This window comes from Orycteropus afer, unplaced genomic scaffold (assembly GCF_000298275.1).
Source record: "Orycteropus afer afer isolate SDZICR_OR568_19922 unplaced genomic scaffold, OryAfe1.0 scaffold00193, whole genome shotgun sequence".
NCBI lineage: Eukaryota > Metazoa > Chordata > Mammalia > Tubulidentata > Orycteropodidae > Orycteropus > Orycteropus afer.
The window spans coordinates 3464569-3481007 of record NW_006921780.1 but is presented as its reverse complement, the minus strand read 5'-3'; the positions used below and the strand labels follow the sequence as shown (position 1 = coordinate 3481007).

The 16439-nt window shown below is 40.7% G+C and overlaps 2 protein-coding genes across 2 annotated transcripts in view; both read right to left on the bottom strand.

The window, feature by feature from the left end:
- LOC103202851 (putative olfactory receptor 10J6) overlaps positions 1-7160 on the bottom strand; it is a 189506-nt gene extending 182346 nt beyond the window's left edge. The window contains 1 exon segment of the mRNA XM_007947786.2: positions 6656-7160. Within this exon segment, the coding sequence (XP_007945977.2) occupies positions 6656-7160 (505 nt within the window).
- Positions 7161-14959: 7799 nt separating this feature from the next.
- On the bottom strand, positions 14960-15913 carry LOC103202757 (olfactory receptor 10J4). Its single transcript, XM_007947687.2, has one exon. The coding sequence runs from the start codon at positions 15893-15895 to the stop codon at positions 14960-14962; it is 936 nt and encodes a 311-aa protein (XP_007945878.1). The 5' UTR covers positions 15896-15913.
- Positions 15914-16439: the final 526 nt, after the last annotated feature.

Genomic DNA, 16439 nt, shown 5'->3' with positions numbered 1-16439 from the left:
GAAAAGCCATACTAAGTAATTTACTACACTGCAACTGCTAACCAGAAGGCTGGTGGTTCAAACCCACCAGCCACTCCTCAGAAGGAAGCTTGGGCAATCTACTTCCACAGTGATATCACCTCGGAAACCCAAGGAGGGGTCGCTATGAGTTGGGTCTGACTGGGTGGCACATAACAACAACAACAACATGGTGAACTTTGGTTTGAAGCCCAATTCTACCAGTCACACATTCACACATTGCAGTTGCAAATGAGCAATAGGTAGATTGCAGTCTAAACTAGGATTCAAGCCGTGGCTCTCTCTCTTATTAGCTCTGTGTATTTGGATGAGTTGCTTAAATTCTCTGATTCTCAATTTCATGAGGTCTTGTAAATGAATCAGTAACCACCATCCCAGTTTTGGGTCTTGGCCTTGCTTATATTGTGTCCCCCACATCTCTCAAGTACAAGTACAAAGGCTTTCTTTTGGGGTTACAGATGTCTCAGAAATCTATATCTGTGGTGGATCCAGAGGATGGCAAAGGAGATGTCCATAACTATAGAGATATTAAAAGTGATTTGACACATTCTAGCTTCACTTCTGCTGGGCAGTCAGTGGGTGAGGTGCTCACACAGATATTCATGCTCTCTAAAATGTCAGCTGGCTACTACATAAATAAGAGATTATCACTTGAGTTGCTGAAGGTTTTCTTATAAACAAGAGTGTGGACCACAGTAGAAACCTGAAATCTCCCTACCACAGAGCCCCATCTTCTACTCCTAATTGAGGAGAGGTGAATTGGTTGACTGATCAAGAATCTGAATTTGTTTTATTTATTACTCAAAACATTAATTAGAGCTAAATGCTTCTTTCCTCTAGGCTCTCATTACCCATGTGAAGCTCTAGTTTAGCATGCATCAGTCTTCCAAATATTATAATAATATTTAAATATAGATATATCTATTTTCCTGTCTAGAGGCCAGGAAGTTAACATTATCCACCAGTGTATTCCAAGCCCCTAGCTCCAGATCATTGCTCACTGTTTATGAATACTTAAGTCAGAGTAAATAAGTGCCAGATTTTTTCATGGAACACTAAGTGTTTTTCTCGGATTTACTTTAAGATGAGCGAAGGTAGATAAAAACTTAGCTGGTTCCTGCATGAATAAGACTTTACAGCTTGAACTGTTGCTAAAGGTGCTTGCTCTAGGGTCTCCCCTGGCTAAGGGAAGAAGCCTAGGTGGTCCTTTCCCACAAAACCCAGATTTCTTTCTCTTAGAAAAGTCTTGGGAATGAGGTTTCATTTTATTTTGGAAGTTTGAGGCCCTGGTGAATTTGAAATTTTATTTAACTTGATTTTTCTAGTATAAGTTGCCCTTGGGTGGTGATACACTCTGTATAAACAGAAAATACGAGGCAAGTTAGTGTTAAGTTGAAGTTCCACCTCCACCCCTTTCTCTATCTTAACATTATTATTTGTACAATGGAGATAATTATTTCTGCCTGCCTCCCTCCTAAGATCATTCTGAGAGATTAGTGAAATAATGGTTGTGAGGATGTCTTGGGACAAGGGGCCATAAGTATGGAAAAGGTTTTGACCATAAAATGATACTCATAAGTGGTGACCAAAATAATTCTGGGAAAGGGCAGGATTCCTCTTGGATCATTTTTATCCAGCCAACTTTTTTTTTTTTTTTAACTTTTTAGCATGATTTGGTTAAAGATTTACAGAGGGCATCAGTTTTCCATTCATCAATTCATACCCATTTTGTTTCATGTCATTGATTGCAGTTCCCACAATGTAATGCCACTCATAGCACTTCCACCTTGTGTTTCCCATTTCTATTCCATTACTCCTTTGGACTAATTATTTCCATGCATCTTTGATTTCAGCCAAGTATTCTGTAAGAGATTGAGACTGTTCAGCAGATGAGAAGAAATTCTGTGATCAATTCTTTGATGTTGAAAATGTTTGATTTTAATGGCTGGCTGTGAAGTTATTCATCCAACAAAATTTTGAGAGAAGTTGATGATAAATGTACCAGAAGTCCACAGTATTAAGATGTTCTGAGTGATGCCCCTCAGAAGGAGCATTGGTCTCAGTTCCAGGAGACGGCTCAACACGTAGATCCAGACAAACATTTATTTCACTGAACTCCAGCATTCAAGCTCTTTTCTCAGCTTGTTGAGATTTAGGTGTATAGAGATCAGGAAAAAAATATCCCAAGGCTTACTTCTTTGTTATTAAATATTAAGGACACTCTGTCCATTTCTCTTTCACAATGCATTATGGTGAGTTCTGTATATGCCTTTCTTCCCTACATGACTGAGAATTCCTTCATTAAGGGGATAGTGTGGAGTTTATTTTGGCATTTCCCATATCTACCACAGTATACGATATATATTAAAGACTCTATAAATGTTGATTGAATGTCTGTCAAACTCTTTCCTGTAATATGTCCTTTTTAATTGTTAAATGTTTCTTTGCCAGTCAACAGCTTGGCCTTAATTACTTTATCGATCTTATTATGTTCTTAGAGAACTTTAGGTATGCTTTGATTTTTGCTGTTGCCTCTGCCGATCCTGACAGAGGGCCTGTAGCTGTGATATGGTGTGGAGTGCAGATGCACGTGCCCTTTGGGTCTCTGTATCTTCTTTTGAAGGCTTCTGTGATTAATGTGCACATCCCTTGATTATAGAAGAAGGTGTGTCCTCGTGCCTTGGTGCCAGCAGATGTGAGCTCTAGCATGATCACTGACTTTTCAGCAATTTTTAGTTGTCTAGCTCTGATTCTTCACTGGGTGCTTATCTGGACTTCAAAACTCCATATCTACATAATATTTATTGGTCTAACTTTACTCCATGTTCTCTCTAATTGCATGTCAACTTCATTATAAGTACAAATTATCTCTGTGTACTCCTTCCAAACACCCTAGTCATATTCTCTTTTCCCCATGGTTTTCTTGGCTTGTATCCTATAGATTCAAACAACTTCTTTGATGTCTCAGCAGAGCTAAGTGAGGACAATAAGGGTGCCCAGAATTCACAAAGACACCTAATAAACCAAATTCTAGTTTTCCTGAGTCTTCCATGATTCCCTTTATTTAAAAGTTAAAACCACAATTTCTTAGTTTAACATACAAAGGGTTTACAATCTGAAAGTAGCCTACCATTCTGATCTTATTTGCCCTCCATCTTTCCCCTCATACTCTGGACTCAGTATACCAAATCACTTTACATTTCCTGAACATTCCTCTTGCTCTCATACCTTTGAACACATTTATCTTTTTGTGTGTAATAATTTTCCTCTAACTTGTCCATAGGATATGTCTTATCAGTGTTTTAAAACTAGCCCAGATTATCTCTTTTCTGAAGACTTCTCTGACATCTCCAACACAGTCCCTGTGTCTCTCTGTCTCTCTTTTTATCCTTCTTTCCCTAAAAATAAATAAATAGATAGATAAAACCAAACCCACCGCTCCTGAGTCAATTCCAGCTCATAGCAACCATATGTCCTCCTTAGACTTCTTTTAATCTTTTGTATATACCACTTATCATAAAGTATTTAAATTATGCTTTTAAATGGTTGTCTTTGTTACTAGACTCTGGGCTTACTGGAGCCGGGTAATAGGGATTTGTCATGTTTGTTTCCTCAGGATTCAGTACACAACCTAGTTCATTGTGGTTGCCCATTACATGTTTTCTGAACTAATAGCAGATAAACTGACCTACTAAGCCCTAAGAATATGACCTAAAGAAGTTGTCACTAAAGCTAACAAGATCTGGCATTGCCAGGATCTCTAATTAAACTTCCTGTGATCATTGCCATTTACCAGCAGTTTTACCAGAATTTGGTATGAATTGAAGCTACAGATTCCAGAAGAAGGAATCTAGTTCCCTTGGGCTATGTATCTTGAAGGTATCCTCCCTGTTTGTATAGTGACTTAATACCTGATATGACAGGTATTATATAACCTGATATGACATCTATTAAAATGTTCTAATAGGTGATGTGGTAGTTATGTTTGTGTGTCAACTTGGCTGGGCCTGGTTGAGTGGCTTGGCAGCTGGTGGTAGTTATTCCTCATGATGAGGCTGGCAATCAACTCTATGGTGGGATCTACCACAAGCAGCTGAGTAGCTGCCTTTGGGATATGGTCTGCTCCCTGTATTTAAGGAGAAGGCTTAGGAATGGTCTCTAGTTTATGGTACGCTTGGACCCTGCGTGTAACCGTGTCATTGCTCAGCAACCTGCTATGCTCTGCTGACCTTGGGCCTTACAATGGACTTAAGTTAATGGTCTGCCGTGTGGTTTGGTAACATTGGGACTGTGCCTTTTTACTTGTCAACCTTGGGGCTTCTCAGCCTCAGCAGCCAGCAGCTGTCTGAGTGAAGAAATGCCTCTAGCTCCAGTGGGCTGGGAGCAGGAGGCAGAGCTGGACCCCAAGGTTGAGGAGCTTTCATCCAGCCCCTAGAGCCTGGCACTTGGAACTTGGACTTAAAGCCTCCAAACTGTAAGAATAAACTCCTGTTTGTTAAGGCCATCCCTTTGTGGTATATTCTTATCAGAGCAGCACTAGGTAACCAGAACAGGTGATAAAGAGCAAAGATCTCCTTGAAGATTAAGGTGCACCTAACCCAAGCCCATGGTGTTTTCAATAGCCTCTTATGCACATGAGAGCTAGACAATGAATAAGGAAGACTGAAGAAGAGTTGATGCTTTTGAGTTGTGGTGTTGGAGAAGAATGTTATGAGTACCATGGACTGCTAACAGGGCTAACAGATCTGTCCGGGAAGAAGTGCAGCCAGAATGCTCCTTAGAAGTGAGAGTGGCCAGGCCTCGTCTCACCTACTTTGGTCATGTTGTCAGAAGGAACCATTCCCTGGAGAAGGATATCATGCTTGGTAAAGTAGAGGGTCAATGAAGAAGGGGAAGGCCCTCAATGAGATAGATTGACACAATGGCTGCAATGATGGACTCATGTATAGCAAAGATCATGAGGTTGGCACAGGACCAGGCAGTGTTTCGTTCTGCTGTGCGTAGGGTTGCTAGGAGTCGGAGATGACTCAATGGCACCTAACAACAACAACAATAGAGGCCCAGATTAGAGAAACCTTATTTCTAGGTTTTAAGTAGGAAGGAAGGGATGTGGGGATTTTTTTTTTTTTTTGTAATTTTTATTGTGATTTGGGTAAAAATTTACAAAGCAAATTCATTTTCTATACAGCAATTCACATATACTTTGTCTCATGACATTGACTGCAATTTTCCACAAAGCAACAGCTCTCTTCCCACCTCCTCCCCGTAGTTACCTGTTCTCTGTGTCCTTCCCTCCCATGCACTCCTGCTGCCTAAGCTGTCTCCCCATGTATACGCAGCCCTTCTATTCTCCCATGATCGATCTCTAATTTAAATGTTCAGCTTGTGTGCTTGTCTTTTGTTTGGCTGAAAGCCACAGGACTGGGTTCAATTCCAGAATTAAAGGGAAGCTAGGGGCTATAGTCTCAGGGGTTTCACCAGGATTTATCACATCAGCAAACCTGGTCTGTTTTTTTTTTAATGATTTTGAGTTTTGTTCCACACTGGTCTCCCACTCCATCCAGGGTCTTCTACAAAGATCCCCCTCTGAGTGGTTGACAGTGGTAGCCCAGTGCCATCTAGTTCTGGTCTCATAGTGGTATAGGCTGAGGATCACATGGTGTACCAGTCCCTTGGACTAATTGTTTCCATGCATCTTTGGTTTTCTTCATTCTTTTTTACTCTGGATGAGGAGAGACCCATTGTTGCATCTAGATGGCCATTTTCAAGCTTTTAAGATCTCAGTTGCTACTCACCAAAGTAGGATGTGGAACAATGTTTTTGTGTAGTATGTTATGCCAATTGAGCTTGATCTCTGATACAGGGAAATTTTTAAATGGTACACTGGACTATATTTTTTTCAAAGGGGGTTAAGTTGCTTTCATGAGGTGGAAACCCACAGGGAAACTAAAAGGCAAGTGGAAAATCTTTGATCCATAATACGACCTGATCTCTTCATTTATTTATCAACAAACACAAAGTCAGTGTTTCAACTGGGTCCTTTATTTAAAGTTTTCAGATTCCTAGTTGGATGATCTTGTTGTCCTTTTCTTCAACTCCTACTTAAAGGGCAGGTCTTTAAAGACTTACTTTCGCAAGGACATGTGGTTCTAACCCTCATATTCCTGTGTAGTCTGGATGTTAAAAGCCTCAGGAGAACACTACCAAAACTGTCAGGAAACTTTATTACCAATTGCCCTGCACAAAGCATCCTTGACCTCTTTGTTCCTCAGGGTATAAACCACAGGATTGAGTAAGGGGGTGATGACAGTGTAAGTTACTGAGATCAACTGATCCTGATCCCTGGTGTTCTCAGACTTGGGCTTGAGGTAGGCGATAGAGGCACAGCCATAGTGGACAATGACCACAGTGAGGTGGGAGGCACAGGTGGCAAAGGCCTTCTTCCGGCCCTCAACTGATGCAATCTTAAGGATTGTAGAGATAATGAGAACATAAGAGATAAAAACTAGACCCATAGGTACAACAAGCACCAGAACACTGATGACCACAGTCAGAATCTCATTGTTGGTGGTGTTGATGCAAGAAAGCTTCATTAAAGGTCGAATATCACAGAAGAAATGGGCCACCTTTGTAGCACAGAAAGGTAACTGGAATACAGATGTCACCTGTGTCATTGCTACAATCAGTCCAATGCTATATGCCCCCCATACCAACTGAGCACACACCCTTTTGTTCATGGTAACTGTGTACCTCAGTGGATTACAGATGGCCACATAGCGGTCATATCCCATTGCTGTGAGCAGGAAGCAGTTAGTGATGCCAAAAGTTACAAAAAAGAACATTTGAGTGGCACAACCTGCCAATGAGAGGGACTGGCTCATACCCACAAGGGTGGAGAGCATCTTTGGGATGATGACCAGCATATATACAGTCTCTGAAGTTGACAGCATGCTCAAGAAGAAATACATGGGGGTGTGAAGATGATGATCAATCTGGATAATGGTCACAATGATGACATTGCCTGCCAGGGTTAAGATGTACAGTGTAAGAAATACCACAAAGAAGGTGAGCTGCTGTTCATGGAAGGTGGAGAAACCTTGGAAAACAAACTCAAGGATGAGAGTGTGATTTTCTGTCTTCATTGAATGGTCACCAAGTCTGTAATACAGAAGAATAAAAGAGTTACATGATTTCAGTAAGGGAGTTTAAGCCCATTTCTGAGATTGATTGAATTTAGTTCCCAGCTACAAACCTGGGAAACATCTCCCAGTGGATCAAAATCAATCCCTAGGCTTACGTAATTTTAATTAAAATATTTTGTTCTGTGGCCATCTATTACAATTTCCTATACATCCCAGGGTTACAGAACTCCTTTCTTGTCACTGCATAAACACACCCATTCCTGCTTCACACATTATCTTCTTTCTATTTGGGATGATCTTCTTCCTTTCCTCTTCTTATTTAAATCTTCCCCATTCTTCAAAGACCAATTCAAGTTTTCAGTCTTCCATGAAAGTATATTGTACTTTGATGTTCTTATATTTATTTTCTATTCCCATTAGTGAAATACTCTCCTCCTGCTATCACTCAGTGCCTTTATAATGCATTTTACATCTTTGCATATCTATATCTCTCTAGCTCAGGATTATGCATGAGTTAGATGCTTGAAAACAATTTGTTTAGGGATTGATTGGATGCATCTTTTCTTTCACAACTATGAATTATTCCCTTGTACATCTTTTAGGAAGTAGAAACAGCAGACTCAGAAATGTTCATCTTGTTTTTAAGGAGGAAAAGACAAATCTTAACCAACATCCATCCTCTCCCCACTCCTGTCTGAATGATGGAAGTCTGTTGACAGTTTACAGCACTGATTCACGCATGTTATAGTTATAAACTATGCCACATCTTTACCTTCCTCAACTAGATGGTAAATTACAGCCAATACAACTTGTGAGTATGCATACACCTACTCTGCAGAGGTAAACAATCATACCAGGGAAGATATAGCAAATTCAAGTGTCTCTCACCTAAAGCAAAAACAAAACCTGAATACAAAAGCCAGAGTTATAGTAAAGATATATCATTGTGTTGAAGGATGGGGATCACTCCAATTTATGTAATATTTCATATTTTGTCTTTTTAAAAAGTAAGCTTCTGTTGTTGTTATGTGCCATTGAGTTGGCCCCGACCCATAGCAACCCCTCCTTGGGTTTCTGAGGCAGTATCACTACAGAAGTAGGATTGCCCAACCTTCCTTCCGAGGAGTGGCTGGTGGGTTTGAACCGACAGCCTGCTGGTTAGCAGTCAAGTGCCTTAGGCACTACATCACCAGAGCTCTTAAGCTCCTGTAGTGTCTTTAAATTAAATTCTGATTTTCTTATGCATTTTCAGAAAAAATACTTTTGCATAAAGTAAATTATATTTTTCATGAAGGTTAGAAGGTAGATCAAACATAGAGATGACCTTTAAGTTTATAAAAATTTATTTTAAAGAAGTGGGTGACCAGCCATTATTAATTTACACCAAGAAGGCTAAGAAAGAGTGAAGCTTCAATGGAAAATAATTCCATACAAAGACAATCATTTGGCACAAAAATATATGGCTAAAGACATTTCTCTCCCATGAGGCCTTTGGACATAAACTAGGGCAGCCCTGCAATTGTATGGCCTCTAAGATGAAACAGGAAATGCGTGTTAATGATTTTTACTGTTGCAATGACAGATGCAGATGCTACTGGCAATTAATGATACTAAATGTCCTGCAAAACATGGGGCAGCCCCCCACCCTGCCAAGGAAGAATCGTCCTGTCCAAATACTAATACAATTTCTATTGAGAGACCCTGGGGTAGAATGTCATCTAATACATCTTGGGGTTGAATAAGTGCTATGGCATGGTTAGCGTCTTCAGCTCTTGGGAGCCTATAACTTATCACAGGAAATCAAGAGAAGGAAGAGCAGGCACATCTTCATGAATACTTCCACCCAGCTATGACAAAAGCTGTTATATTATAATAAATTGAAGTTAGTCCAAGGATAATAAATCCATTTCATTTCCTTTTCTAAGGATCACTTACATGTCTTTTGCCTAGTGCCGAGGCACAACAGGAAAACTGGGCTAGAGGAGGTCGAGGAGCAAAGACAGATGTGTTGTGTCCCCTTGACCACAATATGCCAGTGCAGGAAAGAGCAAGGTGCCCAAGATGATCTATTTCAAGGGGTGAGGCTGAGTGGGCAGTCAATAAACACACACTCCTAGAAATCTGATCAGTCTTGAGAGACATAGGTATTCCTGACAGTCTATCTGGGTGAAGGCTTTGAAGGCAGAAAAGACATTCTCCAAGGAGCAGCCAGTGGGACTCTTGGGTGACAATCCCTGAAAATAAGCAGAGAGTCATCATGGGGCTGGGAATATGAAGACAGCAGGTGCCTGGGGGCCTTGTTATGTGTGGGTTTCATTTATACAATTCCAGGTATAGCCCTTTGGGAGCCTAGGAAAAGTTTTCAAGTTAAGTAAAGCAGTAGTAGATGAAGGTTTTTTTTTTTTTTTTCTGTTGAGTTTACCTTGTTTGAATAAGCAGAATAAGCATATATTTTTAAAAGATATGCCTTGGCAATCCGTGGTTACAAATGTAGGCAACTGAAGCTTAAATCTATACCATCTTGGATCTCAGAAGTGTAGATAGATAGCCCTTTCCCCAGAGGTAGGAGAAAATGGTTTTCTCTTTGGAATAAAATTAGTCAAATTTGGCGATGGTTCTACAGGGGAAAGTTCATACTGCCTGTTTTTTTCTGCCCTGTGGCAGAAAATAATTGGAATTGCACAGTGGATCCACTGTGGATCTATTCTCAGGGGCTAAGAAACAGAGATGAGCCTTTGAACACTCTGTTCCCTTTGGCCAGAATTCCCTTCTCTTCTTCATTTGGCATACTTCTACTAGTCTGCCAAGATCTAACTCAAAAGTCACATCTCCATGGAAATTTTCCAAGAATTAATTTGCTGTTGCTTTTGCATTTTCTTTAGCATTTATCACTGCTTACTTCTTACTCTTACATGCTTACTCTTATGTGCTCTGTTTATCTGGTTGCATTCATTTTGCAAGCATGAAGCATATTCTAGACCTTGTGCTAGATGCTGGGAAGACAGACGTGACTGAGATACTGAGCAAATATTTGAAGAGCTAGCTGTTTAGTTGCAAGTGATTATTGTTATTGTTAGTTGCCTTTGAATCTACTCTGAGTATGGCAACCCCCAGACTCATTACAGAGTAGAACTTCTCCATAAGGTTCTCTTGGCTATAATCTTAGCAGAAGAAGATTACCAGGCCTTTTCTTCCAGAGTACCACTGAGTGGGTTTGAACTAGCAACTTTAGGGTTAGCAGTTAAGCACAAGCCATCGAAGTCACCAATAAACTGAAATAAATACCACATGTAAGTGGGACAGGAAGGTGATAATCCTTGGTTAGACTTAATTACAGCAAATCACATTGTGAAGGTAAAGTGAATCCAGATTACAAAAAGTTTTCGAGTATTTAGATTTTATCACTATTAGGAGGCTACCCATTTTACCCTCCTGTTTCTGGGCTTCAAAGTCCCTTAGCAACGGCCTTTTAAGGAAATGAACTTCGTTACCACAACCACCTTATGCTCTTTCATGTTTATCTGATGCTTTTGCTTCCTTTTCTTGAAGAAGACATTTTCAGCACTGGGTTTTTATAGTTTGATCTGGAAGCAGTGAGAAGGTATATTTGAGACTGATGAAAAGAGATCAGCTAGGCTGCTGATGTAACAGGCCAGGCCATAGATAATTAGGATTGATCTGGAGGGGTGGCAATTGACTCAGGGAAGAGGGAAAGATGTGAGAGACATTTGAAGAGAATCAACAGAGCTTGTAACTGAATCAGTGTGGGGATCCAGGGAGAGGAAAGAGAAGAAAGAGCCAATCATCTCATAAACTACTCTCAGTAGGTTCATTCATATCAATTCCCTGATAATTCACAAATATGCATAATTTCCTATTGTAACAGATGAATCAGAGGAAATACCTATATATTAATGGCCCATTATTAAATATGATTTAGCCATGGAATCGTAACAAAAAAGAAGAAGAGTTAGACAAAATACCTCAATTTACTACAATGGCATATCTTTAGGAAACATTAGGGAGATTTTGGAAATAGGGCATTGTGTAGGTGGCATAAAAATGGGATGCCTGGTGAAAAAAAGAAGAAGTATTTAGCTTCAGAATCAACTAATATTTATTGAGCATTTTGGGAAATTTTTGCCTCACTTAATCCTCCATTCACCCTATAGAGTCAATATTATTATTCACATTTCACAGATGACAGATGTGTGAGAAGCTGATTCTGCCGTCAATAGTAAACTGATGGAAATCTCACACTAGACAGAAATGAACAGATGTAAAAGACTGTTGAAAGAAAGCTAGCTCAACAGCCAGTAGAACCAGCATACATTCCCCTAATTTTGAAGACTGCTTTATTTGTGGTCTAGATACAAGTAGTTCTTATTGTAGTTATCCATGGTGTATGATTATTTTAGAATCTCAGATCCAACCACTCTAATGATGGTTTGGAATCATCAGTGGAAGTCTCCCAGAGACCTGCAGAGTTCACAAAAGCTTTAATGGAGGTCAACATGATTCTTAAAGTTACTCCACTGGCACACCCATCCCTTACCCTATCCCCTATCACATAGTGCTGGGATCTCCAACGTTCTGTGTATGAAAACTTTTAAATCCCAAAATGTTTCATGGAGCCTCATTTGGTAACGATTGTGTTACTGGTAACTATTGGCAGAAAAATGGAATTATGAGGAAAAGGACTATAAAGTTAGCAATTGAAGTTTTCAAATGAATTGTGGCATATTAAAAAGTAGTTGCACATGTTTATGTATGTATTTATTCAACTGGAATATGAGCATTGATACTTACAAGAATCCTGGGGCTCATGTTAGGGAGTCAGAATCAACAAGGAGCAAAAAGGGAATAATGCTATGAGAAGTAGTTGGTGGCCCAGTAGGTGGGTAGAACATAGAGAAAGGGAGTGTAGGGTTGAAATGCAAACCAACAGCTGGGTGGGTTAGTAACCCATGATAGTACAACCAGGGAGTAATTCTTCCTGGGAAAATAGTTAGGCTATTATTACTGAAACAGGGGAATAGGGACTATGGAGGAAACCCATTTAGAAAGTTGGGTTCTCCTGAGAACCCTGTTGTTAATAAGGGCTCTGAGTCCACATCAAGAGTCAATTAATGTTGACTGAAGAGTGATGTTGAGTGAAATGTGTGTGGCAGGGGAAGGTGGGGAAGAATGGAAGGGACACTATCAGCTATTGCTGCTTTCCATTTGCCAACGGACATTATGTTCATAGCCTTGTTGACTCTTCACCATAACCTTGGAAGGTAGATACCAAAAGTGCCATTGTGCAGATAGAGAATGAAGGCCAAGGAGGTTAAGTAACTTTCCCTAGGGCAAGCACTTTTTAACAGTGGGCCCAGGATTGGGACAATGTCTCTCCAGCCCCAAAGCCTATACTCTGTCTACAATATCACACTGCCTAAGTATCTTCTACCTCAAGGTCACCTGTTCTTAGAAGGGGGCAGGGTAAGCAGGATGTATGGGAAAAAGAATAGATACAGAGGCTATTAAGCTGATGGTCTTGACCTTTACCATTCCCCAGTGGCCTCTGGCCCACTTTAGAGTTTCTTTTTCCTTCCTTCTTTGGGTCTGTGCTGAGTGGAGACAGGGTGATGCATCAATATGTTCAAGGAGTAAAATGTATTACAATATACAACATCTTAACTTTTGGATTGATTTCCAAATTCTAAGGATAAACTTAATAGAACATGAGATGTGGATAGATCAATAATTCTGGGGGCTCCTTATTCTCCTAATTATTTTCAAGGAGATATCTGGTTAAAATAATAATCATAAGCTTATGATGAAACTACAGACTCTGGGGTAGATTCTCTGATTCTGCCACATACAAGCTTTATGACTTGGGAAGTCACTTAATCTTTTTGGGCCCTAGTTTCCTCATTTGTAAAGTAAGGATATGAAAGTACTTACCTCATAGATTGATAGTGAAAATTAAATGATCAAACCAAACCAAAAACCAAACACACTGCCCTTGTGTCAGATCCAATCCATAGCAACCCCTTCTTGGGTTTCTGAGGCAGTATCTCTACGGAAGTAGATTGCCCAACCTTCCTTCCGAGGGGTGGCTGTTGTTGTTGTTGTTGTTATGTGCCGTCGAGTCGGCCCCAACTCATAGCGACCCCCTCCTTGGGTTTCCGAGGCAGTATCACTACGGAAGTAGGATTGCCCAACCTTCCTTCCGAGGAGTGGCTGGTGGGTTTGAACCGCCAGCCTTCTGGTTAGCAGTCAAGTGTTTTAGCCACTATACTACCAGAGCTCCTTCTGAGGGGTGGCTAGTAGGTTTGAACTGCCAGCTTCTGGTTACAGTCAAATGCCTTAGACACTACACCACCAGAGCTCCAAATGAGCAAAGTGCTTAAGATAATGCCTTATATGTAGAATGCATTCAGCAATTGTACCAAAAACGGTATCACAAAGGGGTCAAATAGCCTGAAGCTAATTAAATGATAAGAGGGAAAGAGGGAGAAAAGCTGTCAGTTGATGCTAATTGTATTTTAGCTGTCCATACCGTCTTAGCTGCCTTCCTCCCTTTCTTTCTTCATTTCTTTCTTCCTTTCCTACTTCTTTCCTTCTTTTAATAAATAACGATTGAGCATCAATTATATACCAGCTTCTGTTCTAGGTGCAACAGTTGCAGAGAGAACAAGTAAAGAGGGGAGCCGAAGTGATTTTCTCATAGATATAGATATCACCTCCCTTAGGTTGGGTTTCGCAGAAACAAAGCCTGAGACAAGGATATGAGTGAGAGTGACTGAGGAGTACTCTCAGGGAAAAGGGAGTGAGAGAAGCAGAAAGGAGCAGGAAAACAAGAGAAGTGAGGATGTGGTTTCAGCAGGAGGCTAACTTCAGCCTGATTCTTTGGGGAGGACTTTAGAATTGCACCCTAAAGTTGATCCCACCTTGAGTTAAAGGGCAAGTGGCCTTTTATACTTTCTGTGCTAATCTGTCTTAGCTGTGGATGGTTCTTTGGTGGGGGTGCCTATCACCTCTAAGGAAACTCCCTCCCAGCCAATGGAAATTCTTCAGAGAAGAGGACAACTATGAAGAATTAGTGTTAGCTGCGGAGACCTAGCAAAGGTTGGACAAAGGCAGAAGGAGGTAAGGACAAGAAATGAAATATATGGGCTCTTTTGTAATTCTCAGATATACAGGAAGCAGTATTTAAAATTTTGTGCAAGCTGCTCAGTATTTAAACTTCTCATCTGGCTTGTAAACTGGCTATCAGAGGCTGTTTTTGACATGGCTATCTAGGGAGTATACATATAGTAATGGGCACTAACTGCACAATTAATGGACTGATTTTTTTTTTAATTGTGTAAAATATGGCATTGGAAGTATTGTGTGTAGACAATGGAGGACCTGTTATATTTGGTGCCCCTGGTTTCCATACCGAGTTCAGGTCCAGCTAACACAAGTTCTTGTGATAAGGAACTATATATTCTTCTCACTGTCCCTCTGGTTTACAATACCTTATGGCAAGAGTAACAAGAGTAATGCCTAACATTATAGAACAGTTTCTGGGTATGCATTAGCTTATTTGATTCTTATCAAGCTCAGTAAATTTATCCAGCAATCTTGGCAAGTACATCCATCTCTTCTTTTATTAAACTTTTTCTCCCTTTTTTCACTATATTACTCAATTCTCAGATTATTCCCAGATCAAGCACTTGGGGCCCTCACACTCTCTCTTATCTGACTGGCTCCCTCACTTTGATACCTAATCAAAGTCTTTACATTTTATTGTTACTGAGACTGACCAACTCCTAAGAGAGTGATTTTCTGCCCAAAGCTCTGAGCAAGGCATCTTTGACCTCTTTGTTCCTCAGACTGTACACAACAGGGTTCAGCAAGGGAGTGATGACAGTGTAAGTCATGGAGATAAGTCTGTCCTGCAGGGAATTTTGGGATTTGGGTTTTAGATAGATGAAGGAAGTACAGCCATAGTGGACAATGACCACTGTGAGGTGTGAGGCACAAGTGGCAAATGCCTTTTTACGGCCCTCAGCTGATGCAATCTTGAGGATGGTGGTGACAATCAAGACATAGGAAATAAAGATCAGGATCATGGGTAGAACAAGGACACACAGACTGATGAGCAAGGTGATAAACTCCTTAAGGGTAGTATCAGCACATGCAAGCTTCATTAGGGGCCGGATATCACAAAAGAAGTGGGAGATAATGTTGGCATCACAGAATGGCAGGCTGAACACAGAAGACACTTGGATGATGGCTGTGCTCAGGCCAATGCTCCAGGACCCACTTGCCAAATATATACAAGACTTTTTGCCCATGATGACCGAATACCGTAGAGGATTGCAGATGGCCACATAACGGTCATATCCCATGGCTGTGAGCAGGAAACAATTATTGACACCAAAAGTGAGGTAGAAGAAGAGCTGAGTGGCACACTCTGAAATGGAGATGGCTTTTTTGGGGCTAAGGAGACTGGACAACATGCGGGGGATGATGGCCACGGTATAACATGTCTCAGAAATGGACAGCACACTCAAGAAGAAATACATGGGTGTGTGAAGTTGACGGTTGAGATAGATAACTGTCAAGATGATAACATTGCTGGCCAGGGTCAACAGGTACAAGACCAAAAAGACCACGAAGAGGAAGAGCTGATGCTGCCACCCAAAAATGGAGAAACCTTCAAAGGTAAACTCTGTAACAACTGTGAAATTGGATCTTTGCATTGAGGAGAATCTAGACCTGAAAGAGATGAAATGGAAAGGTTGAGCATTCAACCCAAAAAGAGTAGGTTAGTTTAGAGTCATCATTTGTCACATGTAGGGGCCAAAAAGGGTGTAGCTCTGGGTTTCAGAAGATCTCAGAATTCAGACATTAGCTAAGTATTCCAAGCTACCTCTCATAGGTCCTCAGGGTCCCTGGGATTAGGATCAGATACAGTAAGTGTGGGAAAGAGAGTAATTATATAAAATGGAGTAGTGGAAACATCTAACCAGATGGGTGGGAAGTGGATAGTGATCAGAGGAGGCATTAGACTAAATGTACAGAACCCTGAAACAGTATTCCAGCTTACATGGTTTAGACCAGCAATAACTCATCATGTTCCCATCAGAGACCCAGTGCCAGGGGATACTACTAAAGTGTGAATTATTTCAATCCAAGGACAGAGCTCTGTATGAGGCATTTTCCTGGCTGGTAAGAGGCCAGTCCACCTCTGCTCAGAAAGGCTCCCTCTTGGTAATCCAGATACACAACACCACCCACTATCAC